Source organism: Scyliorhinus torazame, chromosome 16 (genome assembly GCF_047496885.1).
Source record: "Scyliorhinus torazame isolate Kashiwa2021f chromosome 16, sScyTor2.1, whole genome shotgun sequence".
NCBI classification, from domain to species: Eukaryota; Metazoa; Chordata; class Chondrichthyes; order Carcharhiniformes; family Scyliorhinidae; genus Scyliorhinus; species Scyliorhinus torazame.
This window is the reverse complement of record NC_092722.1, coordinates 12,099,738-12,116,598: the sequence shown is the minus strand read 5'-3', so window position 1 is coordinate 12,116,598 and position 16,861 is coordinate 12,099,738. Positions and strand designations below refer to the sequence as shown.

At 47.5% G+C, this 16,861-nt stretch overlaps 1 protein-coding gene across 13 annotated transcripts in view; it reads right to left on the bottom strand.

The window, feature by feature from the left end:
* Nucleotides 1-2,506: 2,506 nt before the first annotated feature.
* Nucleotides 2,507-16,861, bottom strand: part of samd11 (sterile alpha motif domain containing 11) — a 311,850-nt gene continuing 297,495 nt past the window's right edge. For all 13 annotated transcript variants that reach the window (XM_072477949.1, XM_072477943.1, XM_072477944.1 and 10 more), the window contains 3 exons: nt 12,764-12,888; nt 10,568-10,678; nt 2,507-4,082 (listed from right to left, as the gene is read on the bottom strand). In XM_072477949.1, the coding sequence (XP_072334050.1) occupies nt 3,843-4,082; nt 10,568-10,678; nt 12,764-12,888 (476 nt within the window). In that variant the 3' untranslated portion in view covers nt 2,507-3,842. The remainder of the gene's footprint in view (nt 4,083-10,567; nt 10,679-12,763; nt 12,889-16,861) is intronic.

The following is a 16,861-nucleotide window of genomic DNA, read 5'->3' as shown; positions in this document are numbered from 1 at the left end:
CTCCAGGACGACATCCACCCAATGAAGCGTGATAGAAATCGCAAAATATTCTGCCTTCCTCTCCCCGGCCAAAAGTGCCTTTCCCATAACAAAAAACGTCAATCCTTGAATGACAAGTCAAATATTACTTTGTTAGTGAAAAATATATTTAAAACCAATTCTTCTCCAAGAGGGCTAAATATTTGGGTCGGGCAAGGAAATAATTGTATTTGAACTAGGAGAACTCCCTTAGCCAATTTGCTTGGTTCCAAGGACTTTTCGTCGAAATATCTGGGCAGGAGAATCTGCCTTCGGTTTTAACTTCTGTTTTGAAAGGCGTTATCTCCATCAGTGGCGTTAAGTCTCAATGTGCAAGATGGTGCTGATTTCGAGACCGTGGATTCAGGACTGAGTAATAAGTTGTTCCAACTGAGCAACGCTGACATTGGGACAGATAGGATGAAAGTGGTTGCGAGGGTGTCGGGATCTATTTGGATGCTGGTTGGATTCCAGGTTTAGGTACATTGGTCACAAAGTGAGGCAAGGTGAAATACCAGCAGGTGAGCTAATTGGGCCGAATAACCAACCCTTTGATGTTTGCTTGTATTCTTCAAAAGATGGGCATTCATTAATGTTTGGGAGTAGATAAGAGTCGTGATGTGTGGGTGACAACACACACAGCGACTGGACTGCAATTTGTTTCAAAATGGTAATAATAAGGGGGCAGCGCGGTGGCGCAGTGGGTTAGCACTGCTGCCTCGCGGCGCCGAGGTCCCAGGGTCGATCCCGGCTCTGGGTCACTGTCTGTGCGGAGTTTGTACATTCTCCCCGTGTTTCCGTGGGTTTCATTCCCACAATCTAAAAATGTGCAGGCTAGGTGGATTGGCCACACTAAATTGCCCCTTAATTGGAAAAAATGAATTGGGTACACCAAATTTTTTTTTTTTAATGGTCATAATAATAAACATTATTGTCACAAGTAGGCTTACATTAACACGGCAATGAAGTTACTGTGAAAATCCCCTCGTCGCCACATTCCGGCGCCTGTTCGGGTACACAGAGAGAATTCAGAATGTCCAATTCACCTAACAAGCACGTCTTTCGGGACTTGTGGGAGGAAACCGGAGCACCCGGAGGAAGCCCAGGCAGACACGGGGAGAACGTGCAGACTCCGCACAGACGATAACCCAAGCCGAAATCAAACTTGGGGCCCTGGCGCTGTGAAGCAACAGTGCTAACCACTGCACTACCGTGCCCGCCCCCCCCCAGTCTATGTCCGCATTCCTCATGGCGATGCTGCTTGACTGAAGAACGGGAGTAGTCCATGAGGAAAGGAATACTTGAGACCCTTCAACGCTCCTGGATTCCGTTGAAGTTTGCACCTTGACAAAAGGTGAATGTCGGTTTTCTTTTTCTCCTTTGTTGTTGGCTATTTTTAATTTGACATTGGGTGAACTAGTTCGCGTGAGGTTTGGTCGTTTTAATTGTGCGATATTGGGAATGAGGGGGCTTTGCTTGCTGCAATTTGACTCCACTGGTTAACTGTCAGCTTTGTGGGTTTTTTCCAGGTGGATACAAAGCTCCCTTGCGGCAGTCCCAATTTCAGGTGGCAGGGGTTGTGGGAGGATCCACCATCAACAGTCCACCCTCATGTCAAGGCCTATCTGGGAACTGTGCACATTGCTCCTTCCGAGGGCCTCAGCGGAATGACATTCAGCTTGGTAAACCGCAAGAGAAACAAGGTATTTTGGACCTTGCTGGTTCTGCCTGCCGATGTGCACTCGACGGGGCAGCTGGCCTACCCTCCACTATGTCCTGGAATTCAGGACGCTGTCTGCGATCTGGGGCTAGGGGTAGGCAGGGACTCGAATTTCAAGCTCCATATATTTTCATGTATTCGTGAGATGTCCCTGATCACTTCACATGAGTCTCTTGCTAACATTTTGAGGATCCCTACAGTTCTGTGAAGCAAAATATCACTTCAAAGGCAACGGACTACTCAGTTTATCCTAAAATCAATCAAACTTAAGTGAAAGTGATTGTTAGACCAGCATTAGTGCTAAGGGTTCATGTCTCAGTGGAGATCAGGGGGCCACCACATTAATTTGATAAACTTGGTTTGACTGTGGAAGACAGCATTTGTATCCAGCCTCTGACTTCAGTGGGCACTCAGGAAGAGATTGCAGGAAACACGCTCCCAATTCATCAGTGTTTCTCATATCACGGCACTGCAGCCTGTGGGTTGGAGGTGATAGAGGAAGCCTGTCCGTGATCGATGAAACGCCAGGAATAATCTTTCACACCGCAGGCAATTGAAGGAGAAGGAGGCGCAAGTTGGACATTCGGTGGAGTCCTATTTTGAGTTAGCTGGAGAGAGTTTGCGTGTTCCTGAAGGACTTTGCGCAGGGAAAGGAGGCACATAGCCTCCTCCTAATTGAAACCAATGAGAGCTTTTTATTTTTAAAAAACCAGCACTGCTGTAGTCCCATATTCCAATGAAACCACGCAACGAGACGTTAAGTCGCACTGTTGTTTTTTGGTGGGCTTTATTTCACTAAAAGTGAAAGACAAGAAGAAAAGCAAATTAACAAATAGGCTAAAATTATTTTACAAATCACCATATCCTCAATGTTTACAATTGCAAAACATTAAATGATAGTTTGACGCAGTGTGGCCAAAACCAGCTAAAGGAACAACAATTGTTTTATATTTTTTTTCATTATCCTTATGCCACCCTTTTAGGGCTGAATATTACCATATATATAGTGCTAAACATATCTGACCTACCAACAGAATTTCCATAAATAACGTAAATATTCATTATGTTGATTGCTTAAAAGCAGCAATTAAGGTTCGGATAGCAATGAAAAAGGATGAGAACGTTCCCCTAGCAGTTGTACATTTCTTTTCCCCTCTTCCCACCCACCCCAAAATATTCAAAAACGTGCAACTACACAACAACAAAAAAAAACCAAATAAGTACCAAAACATCTTCGTAACTAGCTTTGCTCGTACAATTTGCTGTCCATGTATTGAATAGCTATTTTCTTGAACTGGTCGTTTTAAAACCGCCTTCTAAACTCCGATACCTGTGCACTTGTGGTTCTGTCTGGTTTGTGTGCTTGTGTGCGTGTGTGTGTGTGTGTGTGTGCGCGAGCGAGTGCACGAGAGTAGTGATCAAACCTCTACAGTGAGGCACTTTCAAACTGTGTCCTTATAGGGAAAAAAAAATATTGTTGTACCATTTAGAAATGTATTGTAAACACAGACCAACAAGCCATCATCTTTGGTTTAGCACTGGATAATGCATAGACACTAGCATAACATATGAGTTCCTTGTCAAAACGAGTGCTTATGAAATCTGTATTTTTACATTAAATGTTTATCCCAGGTCTGTGATAGAAACCTTTTTGGTACAAGTGCACAGTACTGCTTTTTTTCTCTCTCTTCTTTTTGCCTCAGTTCCTTGCAGCAGGAAAGGGGAGTTTGGGCTCAATTTCTTTCAGCTTGAAGCAGAAACTGGGCTGTGTTTTTTTTTGTTGGCAAGTTGTGCCAACCTCGCCAACGTCACCATCCCACCAACATCCTGCCTCTTTGTATTTTATTTCTTCCGTCAACTTTTAGGTTCTGTTTTCAGCTGCTCTTCAATTGCTTTCGAGGATAAACTGAAGTCTTGAAGATAAAGAAAAGGAATGAGTCATTTGTTAAAACGTATTTTGAAAGCCGGAGTGTGTGTGTTGTTTTTTTTTAATAAGGAAATGCAGTCAACCAATGAAGTTGGCGTTCCTATAAATACTTTGGTTTCAAATAACAGCAACTTTACTCTCTCTCTCTCTCTCTCTCTCTCGAGCGAAATGTCTCGTTCAAGACTGTGGTTTGGCGAGGTCACCCATTCCCATCGTCGAAGCGTTGCCATTTTCTTGTTTCGGCGAGATGCGGCTGGTTTGGATGCTACCGTACGGCGAGGCAACACTGCCAGTGGAGGAGGGGCGGTTCTCGGTGGGTGGTAGGTCCCTCTCGGGTGGCCTCAGTACGGCAGGCGGAAGCGGCAGTGCCAGTGGGAAACTGGCCATGTACAACACTCGGCCAATTCTTTTGGCAACCTGTAACAGAAATCCAAAGTGAACATTTTCCCAGCCATTATTCCTCTCTAATTCAAAACTACCATGACAAAAGAATCTCGCATTTCAAACTCATAAGAGCGGGAGATCGCCATTCAGCCCCTTGAGCTTGTTCCATTCACTAGATCGCGGCTGATCTAATAATGATAATAATCGCTTATTGTCACAAGTAGGCTTCAAATGAAGTTACTGTGAAAAGCCCCTAGTTGCCACATTCCGCCGCCTGTTTGGGGAGGCTGGTACGGGAATTGAGCCCGCGCTGCTGGCCCTGTTCTGTACTCCAAGCCAGCCATTTAGCCCACTGTGCTAAACCAGCCCCTAATCATCCCAGCTCCCTTTATCTGCCTTAGAGGTCTTAAAATTAGTCTCATTGTCTTTGGACTGGGAGTGGGAAGGAGAGTACAGGGGTAGGCCATTCGGCCCATCGAGCCTTCTCCACCATTCATGTGGCTGATCATGTGGATATTCCTGGATGTCATTCGTCTCCAGAATCCAATCGATTTCGGTCATGAACATGCTCAATGATTGAGCTTCCACAGGCCATCGCAAAGGTTCACCACCCTCTGAGTGAAGCAATTCCTCCTCATCTTAAATGGGCTGCCCCTTACTCTCAGACTATGTCCCCTGGTTAGACTCACCAGCCAGGATGAACATCCTATCGGCATCAACCCTGTGTCATGTGAGAGTACCTTCAAGAAATGGGTGTGTATATAAATATCTGTAGTGAGAGTACCTTTAAAAAATGGGTGTTTACTACTGCAGTGATGTCAGAGAGTGGGTGGAGCTGGGCTGTCTGTCAGCTTTTTACTTTTGTTTTTGAGCAGGCTGCAGGGTGTGTTTTAGTTTCGTTTTCAGTGTTGGAGCTGAAGCCAGTCAGAGCAGGTGCACTGTTGATCTCTCTGCCATGAAAAGACTATCTCTTGATCATTTGGTGAATTCAGAATTATAAATGTTTTCAATAGTGAATGTAAACCTAATGTGCTTCTGGTAAAAGGTGTTTCTTCTGTCCACTGGGTGTTGTTTGGGAAGTTATTAAGAATTGCTTAATGTTGTATTCTTTGGGTTGTATTTGAATTAATGGTTACTAAGATGTTCACTGTATGTTTTTAAAAGGTTAACTTGAGTTCATAGAATAAACATTGTTTTGCTTTAAAAAATACTTTCCCATTTCTGCTGGACCACACCTGTAGAGTGGGCCGTGTGCTCCCCATACCACAATCTAGTAAAAGTTGTGGGTCAGGTGAACTCCATGATACACTTTGAGGTTCTCTAAACCCTGTAACGTGTTGCAGTTCCCCTTTGCTACCTGGTTCATTCTGCTGGAAAGTACAGACATGTACACACACAGGATTGCTCTCAGGATAGGAGTTGGCGTAGAAGATCAGCATGGTGGCATTGTACAGCGGAACAGTGTGGGAGGGCCGTATCGCCTACCCTTCTCTGGTTTCTTATGTTTGACTTGTGCTTCTCCCATGGTCCGATAGTTCGGTAACACACTCAAATCGGAGCTCAGGCAGGGTGAAAAACTTCCTCTGCTTACTATTTATATCTTAGTAGAATGAACATTTCCTTATTCGAGCAAAATCATAGATTTCACAGAATTTACCGTGCAGCAGGAGGCCATTCGGCCCATCGAGTCTGCACCAGCTCTTGGAAAGAGCACCCTACCCAACCCCACACCTCCACCCTATTCGCATAACCCAGTAACCCCACTCAACACTAAGGGCAATTTTGGACACCACGGGCAATTTATCACGGCCAATCCACCTAACCTGCACATCTTTGGACTGTGGGAGGAAACCGGAGCACCCGGAGGAAGCCCACGCACACACGGGGAGAACGTGCAGACTCCGCACAGACAGTGACCCCTGCCAGGAATCGAACCTGGGACCCTGGAGCTGTGAAGCAATTCTACTAACCACTATGCTACCGTGCTGCCCTGTATCAGAAAAGTATTCCAAAAGAACAGGAGTATAATATCACACAATGACCAGAGAAACCTTCCTCCCACATATAAAACATAGGTCTTTGAATTTCCTTCCTTTATTGAAAGGGGGATGGGGTACAAAAGTAGTCTTCAGGACGTTGGTAAGAACCCGAGTACTGCGTACAGATTTAGTGTGGGACATTGAATTGGAGGCAGTTTAGCGAACGTTCAGTGGGCTGATTTCTGGGATAAAGGGTTTGTCTTATGAGGAAAAGTTGAGCAGGTTGGGTCTGTATCCAGAAGAAAGGTGATCTTATTGAGACCTCTAAGGCACTGAGGGGGCCTGACGATGTTTCTTCTCATGGAAGAATCTAGAACTAGTTTCAAAACAAGGGGCCCCTCAAGGGCAGAGTTGGGAAGGAATTCTGCTGTCAGAGGGTCATTAAACATTTGGAATTCTCTTCCTCAGAGAGCAATAGAGGTTGGGTCATTGAATATCTTCAAGGCTGAGTTGGAATATTTCTCTACAAAGGGAGTTAAAGATTATTGGGGGGTGGGGGGGCAGGAAAGTGGAATTAAGGCCACAATTAGATCAGCCATGTCCATATTGATCAGAGTAAGGAGTAAGAAGTCTTACAGCACCAGGTTAAAGTCCAACAGGTTTGTTTTGAATCACTAGCTTTGGGAGCACTGCTCCTTCCTCAGGTTAAAGGTACAGTGCTCCGAAAACTAGTGATTCGAGACAAACCTGTTGGACTTTAACCTGGTGTTGTAAGCCTTTTTACTGTGCTCACCCCAGTCCAACGCCGGCATTGCCACATCATGGCTCATTGGTCAGAGGAGCGGGTTCACAGGAACGAATAACCTCCGCCTCCTCCTATATCTTGGGTTGCATTCTCCGTCCCGCCGCGCCAGATCTCTGGTTCAGCACGCCGGCGGGATGCTCCATTTCGCCGGCTGGTCAATGGGGTTTCCCATCGTGGGGCAGCCCCGTCGGGAAACACCCGGGCTGCTGGCAAAACAAGAGCATCCTGATGGCGGAGAATCCAGCACAGATGGGCGCGATTCACCTGAAAAATTTCTAAGCCCGGTTCCGGGTGCCAAGGTGAACACCGCTATTTAACGGCACTTGGCCATTTTATTTTGGCCTCGGGGAGTTTTCCCCGTCGAGGCCACACTTAAGAGATTTCCTGCACTGGAGAGCTGAGCTCGCCAGAACTGCTGGTCCCTCACAGATCGGGATGCAATTTTGAATGGCTGCCCCAATCTCTACACCCCTTCCGCAACGTTTCATTGGCCCTCTCAAGCCCCTCCTCACCCCCCCATTTCTTTTTTTTTTTTTAAATTTAGAGTATCCAATTATGTTTTTTCCAATTAAGAAGCAATTTATCATGGCCAATCCATCTAACCGGCACATCTTTGGACTCTGGGAGGAAACCGGAGCACCCGGAGGAAACCCACGTAGACACGGGGAGAACGTGCAGACTCCGCACAGTGACCCAAGCCGGAATCGAACTTGGGACCCTAGGAGCTGTGACGCAACTGTGCTAACCACTGTGCTACCATGCTGCCCCAAAAATTAAAGTGGAGAATGTGGGCAACGATCCCACTACCTCTTACATGTTATGCGCTGTGGGGACAAGGCCTTTCGAAATTGGAGTGACATTGGCCAAACACATTCCAAAAATGATGCTTGCATCCACCGGAGAGTGGAGTCTTAATTCAGAGTTGGATTTAAAAAGAGTGTAACTCACTGTCGGAATTATCATGGGAAAACTGAAATTATTTCATGAAATATTGTCAGTGATGAAATTCAATAAAATGCTCTAACCGTGTTAACGAGCAACAGTCTATTCTTTGATTGATTACGTAAATATAAAAAGCATGAGATTAATTCTCCAATAAAGCCTTGCATTCCAGGAGATTACACCTTGATTATTGTATTGGACGGTGGTGCCTTGAATGCCTTTATTGTCGGAGTTTTGAAGGTATTTAAAAATGCTCGTATATAAATTCCCTTCTAGGTTTACCATCTAATAAGAATGTTTGCTCTGTTGCTATTGCTGGTTCAGCAAAATACTGTGAGACAATTCTATCAGTCACCGCACCCCAGAGATGCAACTCACGGGTGAATGTTGACATGAGAATTAACCTGAATGTTTTAACGGTAAATAAAACGGGAGAGAAGGATCTGTGTCAATGTAGTGACTATGAAGGGACATTAAGCAATAATAGTTCAAGGTGTTCAAGTAGTTGTACCAATTGCACAGGTGTAAAATCCTCACTAATGATCCTCACACCCAGCACGCCCAAAAGGTCATACAATCCCTCAAGAAGGTTGAATCCGCACCTTAATTTACACAATTTTAGTCTGAATAAGTTGAGTTAATTTCGAATTATCAAACAGTAAATGTCCTAATAAAAGTCAATTCAAAAACATTTCTTTTTTTAAAATAAATTTAGAGTACCCAATTCATTTTTTCCAATTAAGGGGCAATTTAGCATGGCCAGTCCACCTACCCTGCACATCTTTAGGTTGTGGGGGCGAAACCCACGCAAACACGGGGAGAATGTGAAAACTCCACACGGACAGTGACCCAGAGGCCGGGATCGAACCTGGGACCTCGGCGCCGTGAGGCAGCAGGGCTAACCCACTGCACCACCGTGCTGCCCCACTCAATAACATTTGTTAATAACACTAACTGTGTTGTGCATCTACCCCCATTGGAGAAAATAAACCAAGTGGGCGTGGTTCAGTTCTTGTGTCATAATTACCACGTGCAGTGTTGGTTGTTTTTTTTTTTTTAAAGTGTATCTTCACACTCTTTTTCCCTTTTGGGGAATGCGGGAAATGGGGAGGGGGGGGGGGAAATGGGGAGGGGGGGGAAATGAGGAATGGAGGTAATGGAATGGGGGGCAGGAATGGGATGGGAGGAGAAATGGAGGGGGAGGAATGTGTGGGGAGAAGCGGTGGAAGGATTCCTGAGCTGGCTATCAGCCCGTTGAACCGCAGTGAACACTCCTCCTGTAGCCAACAAGTCCTGGCGTTGGAGAACCTCTGGTCCAGAGTAGGGGCTTTCCCATTGTTCCACAAGACCTTTGCTTAATGTCAGTTGTGTGTGTCCATAACACACAATAGAACAAAATGATTTATTTCTTTCCCGACGTGAGTTGACATTGGATCAAACCAGCAACAGACAAGCTTTGGACAGACAGCAGGATGATGTTTTCCATGCAAGGAGTTCTCACACATGGAATAGACATCTGGGATGGCCCATGGAAGCAAATACATTGGAATCATTTAAGGATTGCATCCCGTGATAACAGAACTGTACATCTTTTTGAATTGGACGGGCTGTATGGTCTCCTTTCCTTCCTGACCATCTTGTGATCGGAGGATGGTGGGAGGGACTAGTTGTGGCATTCAACGTGAAGTGTTGTATGACTACACAAACCAAAAGGAGAAAAACAAAATTGGCTCCCTGAGTGTAGTAAGAATATCAAACCCGCTACCACATGAAGTAGTTAAAGTGAGTATGGATGCATTTAGAGGGAAGCCCAGCGGGCATTTGAGAGGGGAGAGAATGGAGGGTTCTGGAGGTGGATTTAGGTGGGAAATGATGAGAAGAGGTTCAAGTGGAACGGAAGCACCAGCATGGCCTGTTTGGGCCGAATGGCCTGTTTCTATGCTATGCATCCAAAGTAATCCTATCTAAATTTATAAGTGTCTGTACCATACTGGGCCTGGTGAACTCTCGAGGCTGGGACAGGCCAGGGCATCCAGCCCTACCCTTTTTAAAGAAACTAGCGACTTTGTTTTAATTGGTTGCAGGTCATGTTCATTACATCACGGGGGCGATTCTCCGATATTGAGGCCAAGTGTTTATGCCGTCGTGAACGCTGTCGCGTTTCACGGCGCAAACAGGGCCCGGACACAACCACAGGGGGCCAGCACGGCGCTGGAGCGGTTCACGCCATCCTGCGCATGCGCGGGGAACTTCTTACGCACGCCGGCCCCTCACCAACATGGAGCCGGTGTTCTGGGGCCGCGTGCGGAAGGAGGTAGGCCTGGGGGGGGAAGGAAGAGAGAGAGAGGCCGGCCCGCCGGTCGGTGGGCCCCGATCACGGGCCAGACCCCATCGGAGGCCACCTCGGTGAAGGAGCCCCCCCCCACAGTCCGCCCCCCCCCCCCCCCCCCCCCAGCATTCCCGCAGAGTTCACACCGGCAGCGACCAGGGTGGACGGCGGCGGCGGGAACTTTTCGTGTCGTAGCAGTTGCTCGGCCCATCCAGCCGGAGAATCGCCGCTCGCCGGTTCTCTGAGCGGCCCGGTGCTAATCGTGCGCCGCTGCCTTCCGAGGGGTGGGAGAATCGTGTGCGGGGGTCGGGGCGGCGTGGCGCGATTCGCACGGCGCCCCGGCGATTCTCCCACCCGGTGTTGGGGGGGGGGTGGAGAGAGAATGACGCCCCATGTGAGCTAATAGAATGTGGGCTGCGCATCATGTGCTCGGCTAGCTGGACCAATCCAGGCGAAATCTTACCTGTGCTCGGATTTTTAATGCTGGTCCCAGTTTGAGGCCCATGGTGTTCAGTAAATGCTCCTCCGTTAACAGGGGCAATGTCTCTCCATCAATAGCCTGCTCCCTGAAAGCCTGCACATTGAACAGATAATAGTCATTGTCTGCTCACTGAGGACATGCACAGATAAAGGCTCCATTACTCAAATCGTTGGCACAGTAGCTACTGAATCAGTAAAGTGCAATACCGCACCTACTTAACAACCTGGTCAAAATGGTCAAAAGGCCTATATGAACCATAAGTGGCCACTTGTTGTATAGAAACTCAATTAGACAAAGCTTTCTAAACACACTTGTACATTGATAAAGTCCCAACTTCAGGTAGGAGCTGTTTCTTACTAATGGCATTATTATTTTTATGATTATAATTGTATTATTTAATTAACACTTGAATTCTCAAAATCATGGGATTTCGGCTTATTGTTGATGGCAAAGTTTCATCAAATCAATGATTCTACCCATGTCATTGTCTTGATAGTTTAAACGTTCAGGTTTCTCTATCCCACCTTCAGGGCAGGGGTTGGTTTACAATAAATTGCATTTCAGTGGGTACATCTGTATGAGTACTGGAGTTCAATTAGCCAGAGGCCCGGACTTTACTGGATGAGTTCAAATCCCTCCCATTGACAGCTTGTAATTTTGCATTCAGCTTTAAACAAAATTAATGAAATCAAATTGGATGTAAAGCTGGTATCGGGAAGTGACCCTGGAGCTGTGGAATTGTCGGAAATACTAACTGGATCGCCCTCGCCCTTCAGGGAAGGGGATGCGGCGTTCTTACTATGTGTTGTCCAATATGTAACTCCAATCCCACACCAACGTGGTCGACTCTTAGCTGCCCTCTGGCATGGGCCAGAGAGCCATTCAGCTGTCACCGCCACCTTCTCGAGGACAAATAGGGATGGACAATAAATGCAGACCTCAAGAATGAATTTGGGGGTGTTCGGGGCGGGGGGGGGGGGGGGGGGGGGGGGGGGGGGGGGGGGGGGGGGGAGGACCGCTGCTCATCAGTTAATGTGTTCTGAGCCATGCTTTGATAGGATGGGCTACTATCAGCTGCAGCCACTAAAGCCAACGGCTCCCACTGCGTGAGCTTTCCTGGGATGTTTGCTTCAATACGAGGAGGGTGGACACGGCTGGTTGGGCAGAGGGTAACGGGTTAATGAGTGGAAGGGGGCAAAATGGTTCTTCGGCAGGGCAGCACAGTGGTTAGCACAGTTGCTTCACAGCGGCAGGGACCCGGATTCGATTCCCGGCTTCATAGAATCATATGCCCACGATAAACGATGTCCTTAATAAATAATTAAATATTTTTGAGGTCTAGTCACTGCTGTGATACAACAGCCAATTTGAGCACAGAAATAAAATAGTGGTGTCGGGTTAAGAAAGGGATTAGAGTTTACAGAGCAGAACGAGGCCATTCGGCCCATCGGGTCTGCACCAGCCCTTCAAAAGAACATACTAATACGGCAACGTCTCCACTCCATCCCTGTAACCCAGTAACCCCACCTAACCTCTTTGGGCACTAAGGGGCAATTTAGCGTGGCCAATCCACCTAACCCTGCACATCTTTGGATTGTGGGAGGGAACCGGAGCTCCCGGAGGAAACCCATGCAGACACGGGGAGACCGTGCAGACTCCGCAAAGTCACCCGTGGCCAAAATTGAATCTGGGACCCTGGAGCTGTGAGACAGCAGTGCTAACCACTGTGCCACCGTGCTACCTTGTTAGTCAGGACACCTGCCCTAGTGGGTAACAAAGGCTCATTGGGGAATTATCTTGTCTGTCTTGAGAGTGAAATGCAACACTGGACATTATAGAGAAGGTAAGGGGAGGGTAAGTTGGTATTGTAGTAATCCAGAGACCCGAGATAATGCCCTGTGGACCCAGGTTCGAATCCCACCACGGCAGTTGATGGAATTTAAATTCAACAAAATATCTGGAATTAAAAATCTAGTGGTGCCCATTGAATCCACTGTCGTAAAAATCCATCTGGTTCATTGATGAACTTTAGGGAAGGAAATCTGCTGTCCTTACCCGGTCTGGCCTACATGTGACTCCAGACCCACAGCGATGAGGCTGACTCTTAACTGCCCTTTGGATTGGCCCAGCGAGACACTCTGATGTATCCAAGCACTACAATGAAACTACCCCACTTACCTGGGTATACTCCGCACAGCCAGAGAGACCGTTAATGAAGTTACAGACATCGTCAACCGTCCATTTGCTGATGTCCTCCACCGTCGCACCATCCTCTCCGTCCAGGAATAGGCTTCCAAAGCTGCCTGTTTGTGGAGAGTGCAAATTGTCACTAACAGTGCTGCTAGCAATGTGTGTTAGATTTTATATTCGTCCAAAACACTGAGCTTCAAATATCTTCACATCGTCAAGGCAGCCAAGGTCAGTCCTTGAGCTGATTCCATTCAATCACTTGCGGGAAGTTAAACATTTGACCAGTGCACCTTGAGTACTCATTGCTTCAGAGGACTAATTATTCTGCAACAACAGAACCAGCAAGAGCTTTAAACGAGTTCTGGTCACCACACTTCAGGCAGGATGTGAGGGTCCTCGAGAGGGGCAGAGCAAATTTACCACAATGGTTCCAGGGATGAGGAAATCTAGCTACAGGGGTAAGTAGCAGAGGTGCTAGGGCTGTTCTCCTTGAGGCAAAGGAAACTTGAGGGGAAATTTGACAAGAGGTATATGATGATAACAGGTTTAGATAAACTAGACAAAGAAAAGCTGTTCCCATTAGCTGATGGTACAAGTACTGGGGGGGGGGGGGGGGGGGGGGGGGGGGGGGGAATATGGGAAGAATGTTTTCATGCAATGAGGGGTAATGATTTGGGTGGTTAGGGATTAAAGACGGCCATTCAGCCCATCTATCCAGAAAGGAGGTACTTGCCGACGAGAGTGGTAGAAACCGAGACAACGATGTTGAGAGGAAATTGTTCGGCACTTGCAGGGCTACAAGGATGGTGGGGGAAAGAGGACTGACGAGATTTCTCTACAGAGAACCAACATGGACTGAATGGGTCAAGCGGCCATGTCCTGTGGGGTATTGACTCCTCATGCATTAATAGCCAAGCTAGGATCACAATCCCTTTAACTTTTTGAATAGCTCAGTAAGCAATATTATCGAGTTGTAGAATAAACAGTCGCTTGATAGTACAGAACTTCAGCATTGATGAAAAGAGAGCCATGTTGTCGAAGCTTTTCATCCTGAACTATCGGAACAAACACAAGAATGGCAAAGAGGGCGCCGATTCGTTGGCAAGTCAACTCTGATTGGCCGAATGTTGCCATGGAGAAAACAATGGGGAAATTAGGCTCCCCAGATCCCAGGTAACTCTGTATCTCCTGTCACCCACACTAGAACAGGAAGCCTGTGCGGCTGACATCAACGTTACTGCACTGGAACAGGAGGTTGGTGCTGCTGATATCATCATTTGGTGCCCATCGTTGTTGCCTCCTGTTCGCCACCCCATTCGCCACTGAGCGCATCATTTCACTCGGGGTGGGGCACAACAAGAGGGCCAGTATTTGAGGGAGCGACAGCACAGGTTGGGAGTGGGACAGCGAGAGGATTAACAGGAGCAGCGAGTAGGGCGGTGAGGGGTTGGGAGTGGGGCAGCGATCACCAGGCATCCAAAACATTGTTCTCTGATGCAGGCAGCCATCTGCAACGCACTGGAAGTGACGCCACAGGCACTGCGACTACACATGCACCGAGTGTGGACCCTGCAGTTCAGTTAGCAGCAAACGCAGCCAATTCAAAAAAGGTGCAAGGCTTAAACATACAGGCCAGATGTCCCAGACGTTGGCTGCTTAATCCAAGCAGTATATTCCTTTGGTTATTTGTTACAAGCGGGGTACAGACCATGCTTAAAAAAGCCAAAATAAAATGTTTTAGATGTGATTCTGCGATTGGGCAGCACTTGCTGAACAATCCCAAGTGCGCTAATAGCCACACTAACAATCAATTGAGTTTGAAATGTGACCCGTTTACGCTTGCTACAAGTGACATACACAGGATCCATTTGCTGCAAACAATACAAATGTTTTGTTGCAGACCCCTGGTGGGAGGTGGGTTGCCCTCATTCAAAGGCGCTCAGTCCCTGAGTGACAGGCCCAACATTGGGAAGGGGAATTGCCCCCCACACAGCCAGCCCCTGACCTTTCTGTCAATCCCCATAACCCCCTCTGCCGGCAGTCCAGCCTGCCCTCAGTGAGATAGATCAAAGAACGTTTCTCAATCCAACTTTTTTTTTTTCAATTCGTTCATGGGTCGTGGGCTTCGCCGGCTGTGCCAGCATTTATTGCCCATCCCTAATTGCCCTGTGGGTCTGGAGTCACATGTAGGCCAGACCAGGTAAGGACGGCAGATTTCCTTCCCGAAAGGACATTAGTGAACCAGATGGGTTTTTACGACATTCGACAAGGGTTTCATGGTCACCTTTAGGCTTTTAATTCCAGACTTTTATTGAATTCAAATTTCATCATCTGCAGTAGTGGGATTTGAACCTGGGTCCCCAGAGCATTACTGCCTCTGGCTTACTAGTCCAGTAACAATACGTCACCACCTCCACTCTTTATTTCCCCACAGATACAAGATTCTTGCTAGGTCGTGGTTCCACGTGACCAGCTACCCTCTAGTACCGTGCTATTTGTCTGCAGGCAAAGGTAATGAAAGTTGCCGAGCTATTTGACCAAGCAGGGCATCACAGTCAAGCGCAGTGATATGGCTAACGGATGCCCACAGAGGCAGCAGTCACAATACAATGATCAGCACCTGGGGTTACTGCTTCTAGTCATGATCTCACCGAATGACGGAGCAGACTTGATGGGCCGAATGGCCCGCCTCTGCTCCCACGTTTTGTGGAATGCCGGGTCTAATCAAAATCACCTTCCTTCCCCCAACTCCAACCTCACTGATCAGCTGACAAGAAATGGGCACTCCATTTTTCTTGCAGTATTAACATACCTTTCCCCTGTATGTGGAATGGGCAGGTTAGAAAAACCCCCTTCCCTATTTTTCTCGCCCGATCTTCATTCGCCTTTTAGGTCAGCTTTATACTGGAATATATTCCTCAGGGCCTCCGCTTGATGGACAGCAGAACTGACCCCGTCGAGAGACTTGGCCCACCTGTAAACTACACCACTCTCCAGCTAAGAGGCCCCTTTGCTCACAGTCCCCCCACCCACCCCACTTGGCCAACAAAACCAGCCGACATACATTCAGGAGTGGATAACACAAAAAGCCCATCATCCACTTAGCTGATTTTATGCAGAGGTCATGTTATGTTTTGATCTTTTAAAACAAAAATGGATACCTCCACAATCACAGGGGTCTGGCCTGAAGGAGATATTGAAAGGAACAAAGCGCGGGAGGGAGGCAGGTCAACATGCATTATTAAAATGAATTGCTTGCTGATGCACCCAGTGCTAATGGCTCCATCACAAATTATAATAATTTAGCTTTAGTTTCCTCAAAAAAGCTAGGCCGTGCAAATCCTTCACGTGTGGCTGCTAATGGTGGGGGCAAAGGAAATCGGAGACCCACAAGAGCCGAGAACTGGAGGAACACAGAATTCCCGTAGGGCTGGAGGGGATGGAGAGTGGGGGGGGGGGGGGGGGAGTGATGGGGGCAAGGCCGCAAAGGGGTTCAAAGACGAAGCCTCTAAATGTGAAGTGCAACCGGAGCAGGAGTCACCGTAAGCTAACCTGCACAGGTTGATGGGTCAGCAGGGCCTGGTGCGAGCTAGCACGTGGGTAATAGTCACGCAGGAGGGTCAGTTTAAGGGCGATAGGAACCTGACCAAGCAAGGATTGGACAGTCAAGCCTAGAGGTAACAAAAAAAACATGGATGAGGGTTCCGGCAGCTGATGGGCTGAGCCAGGGACAGAGACAGAAATGGAGGTAGAGGACTTGTGGTCTGAAGCTGAGCTCATGGCCAGGGAGGGGGACAGAAGCAGGGGCTGAGGAATAGAGTATGTCGCAACGGCCAAAAAGACAATGAACATAGAACATAGAACATAGAAAATACAGCACAGAACAGGCCCTTCGGCCCACGATGTTGTGCCGAACCTTTGTCCTAGATTAATCATAGATTATCATTGAATTTACAGTGCAGAAGGAGGCCATTCGGCCCTTTGAGTCTGCACCGGCTCTTGGAAAGAGCACCCTACCCAAACTCAACACCTTCACCCAACACCAAGGGCAATTTGGACATTAAGGGCAATTTATCATTGGCCAAT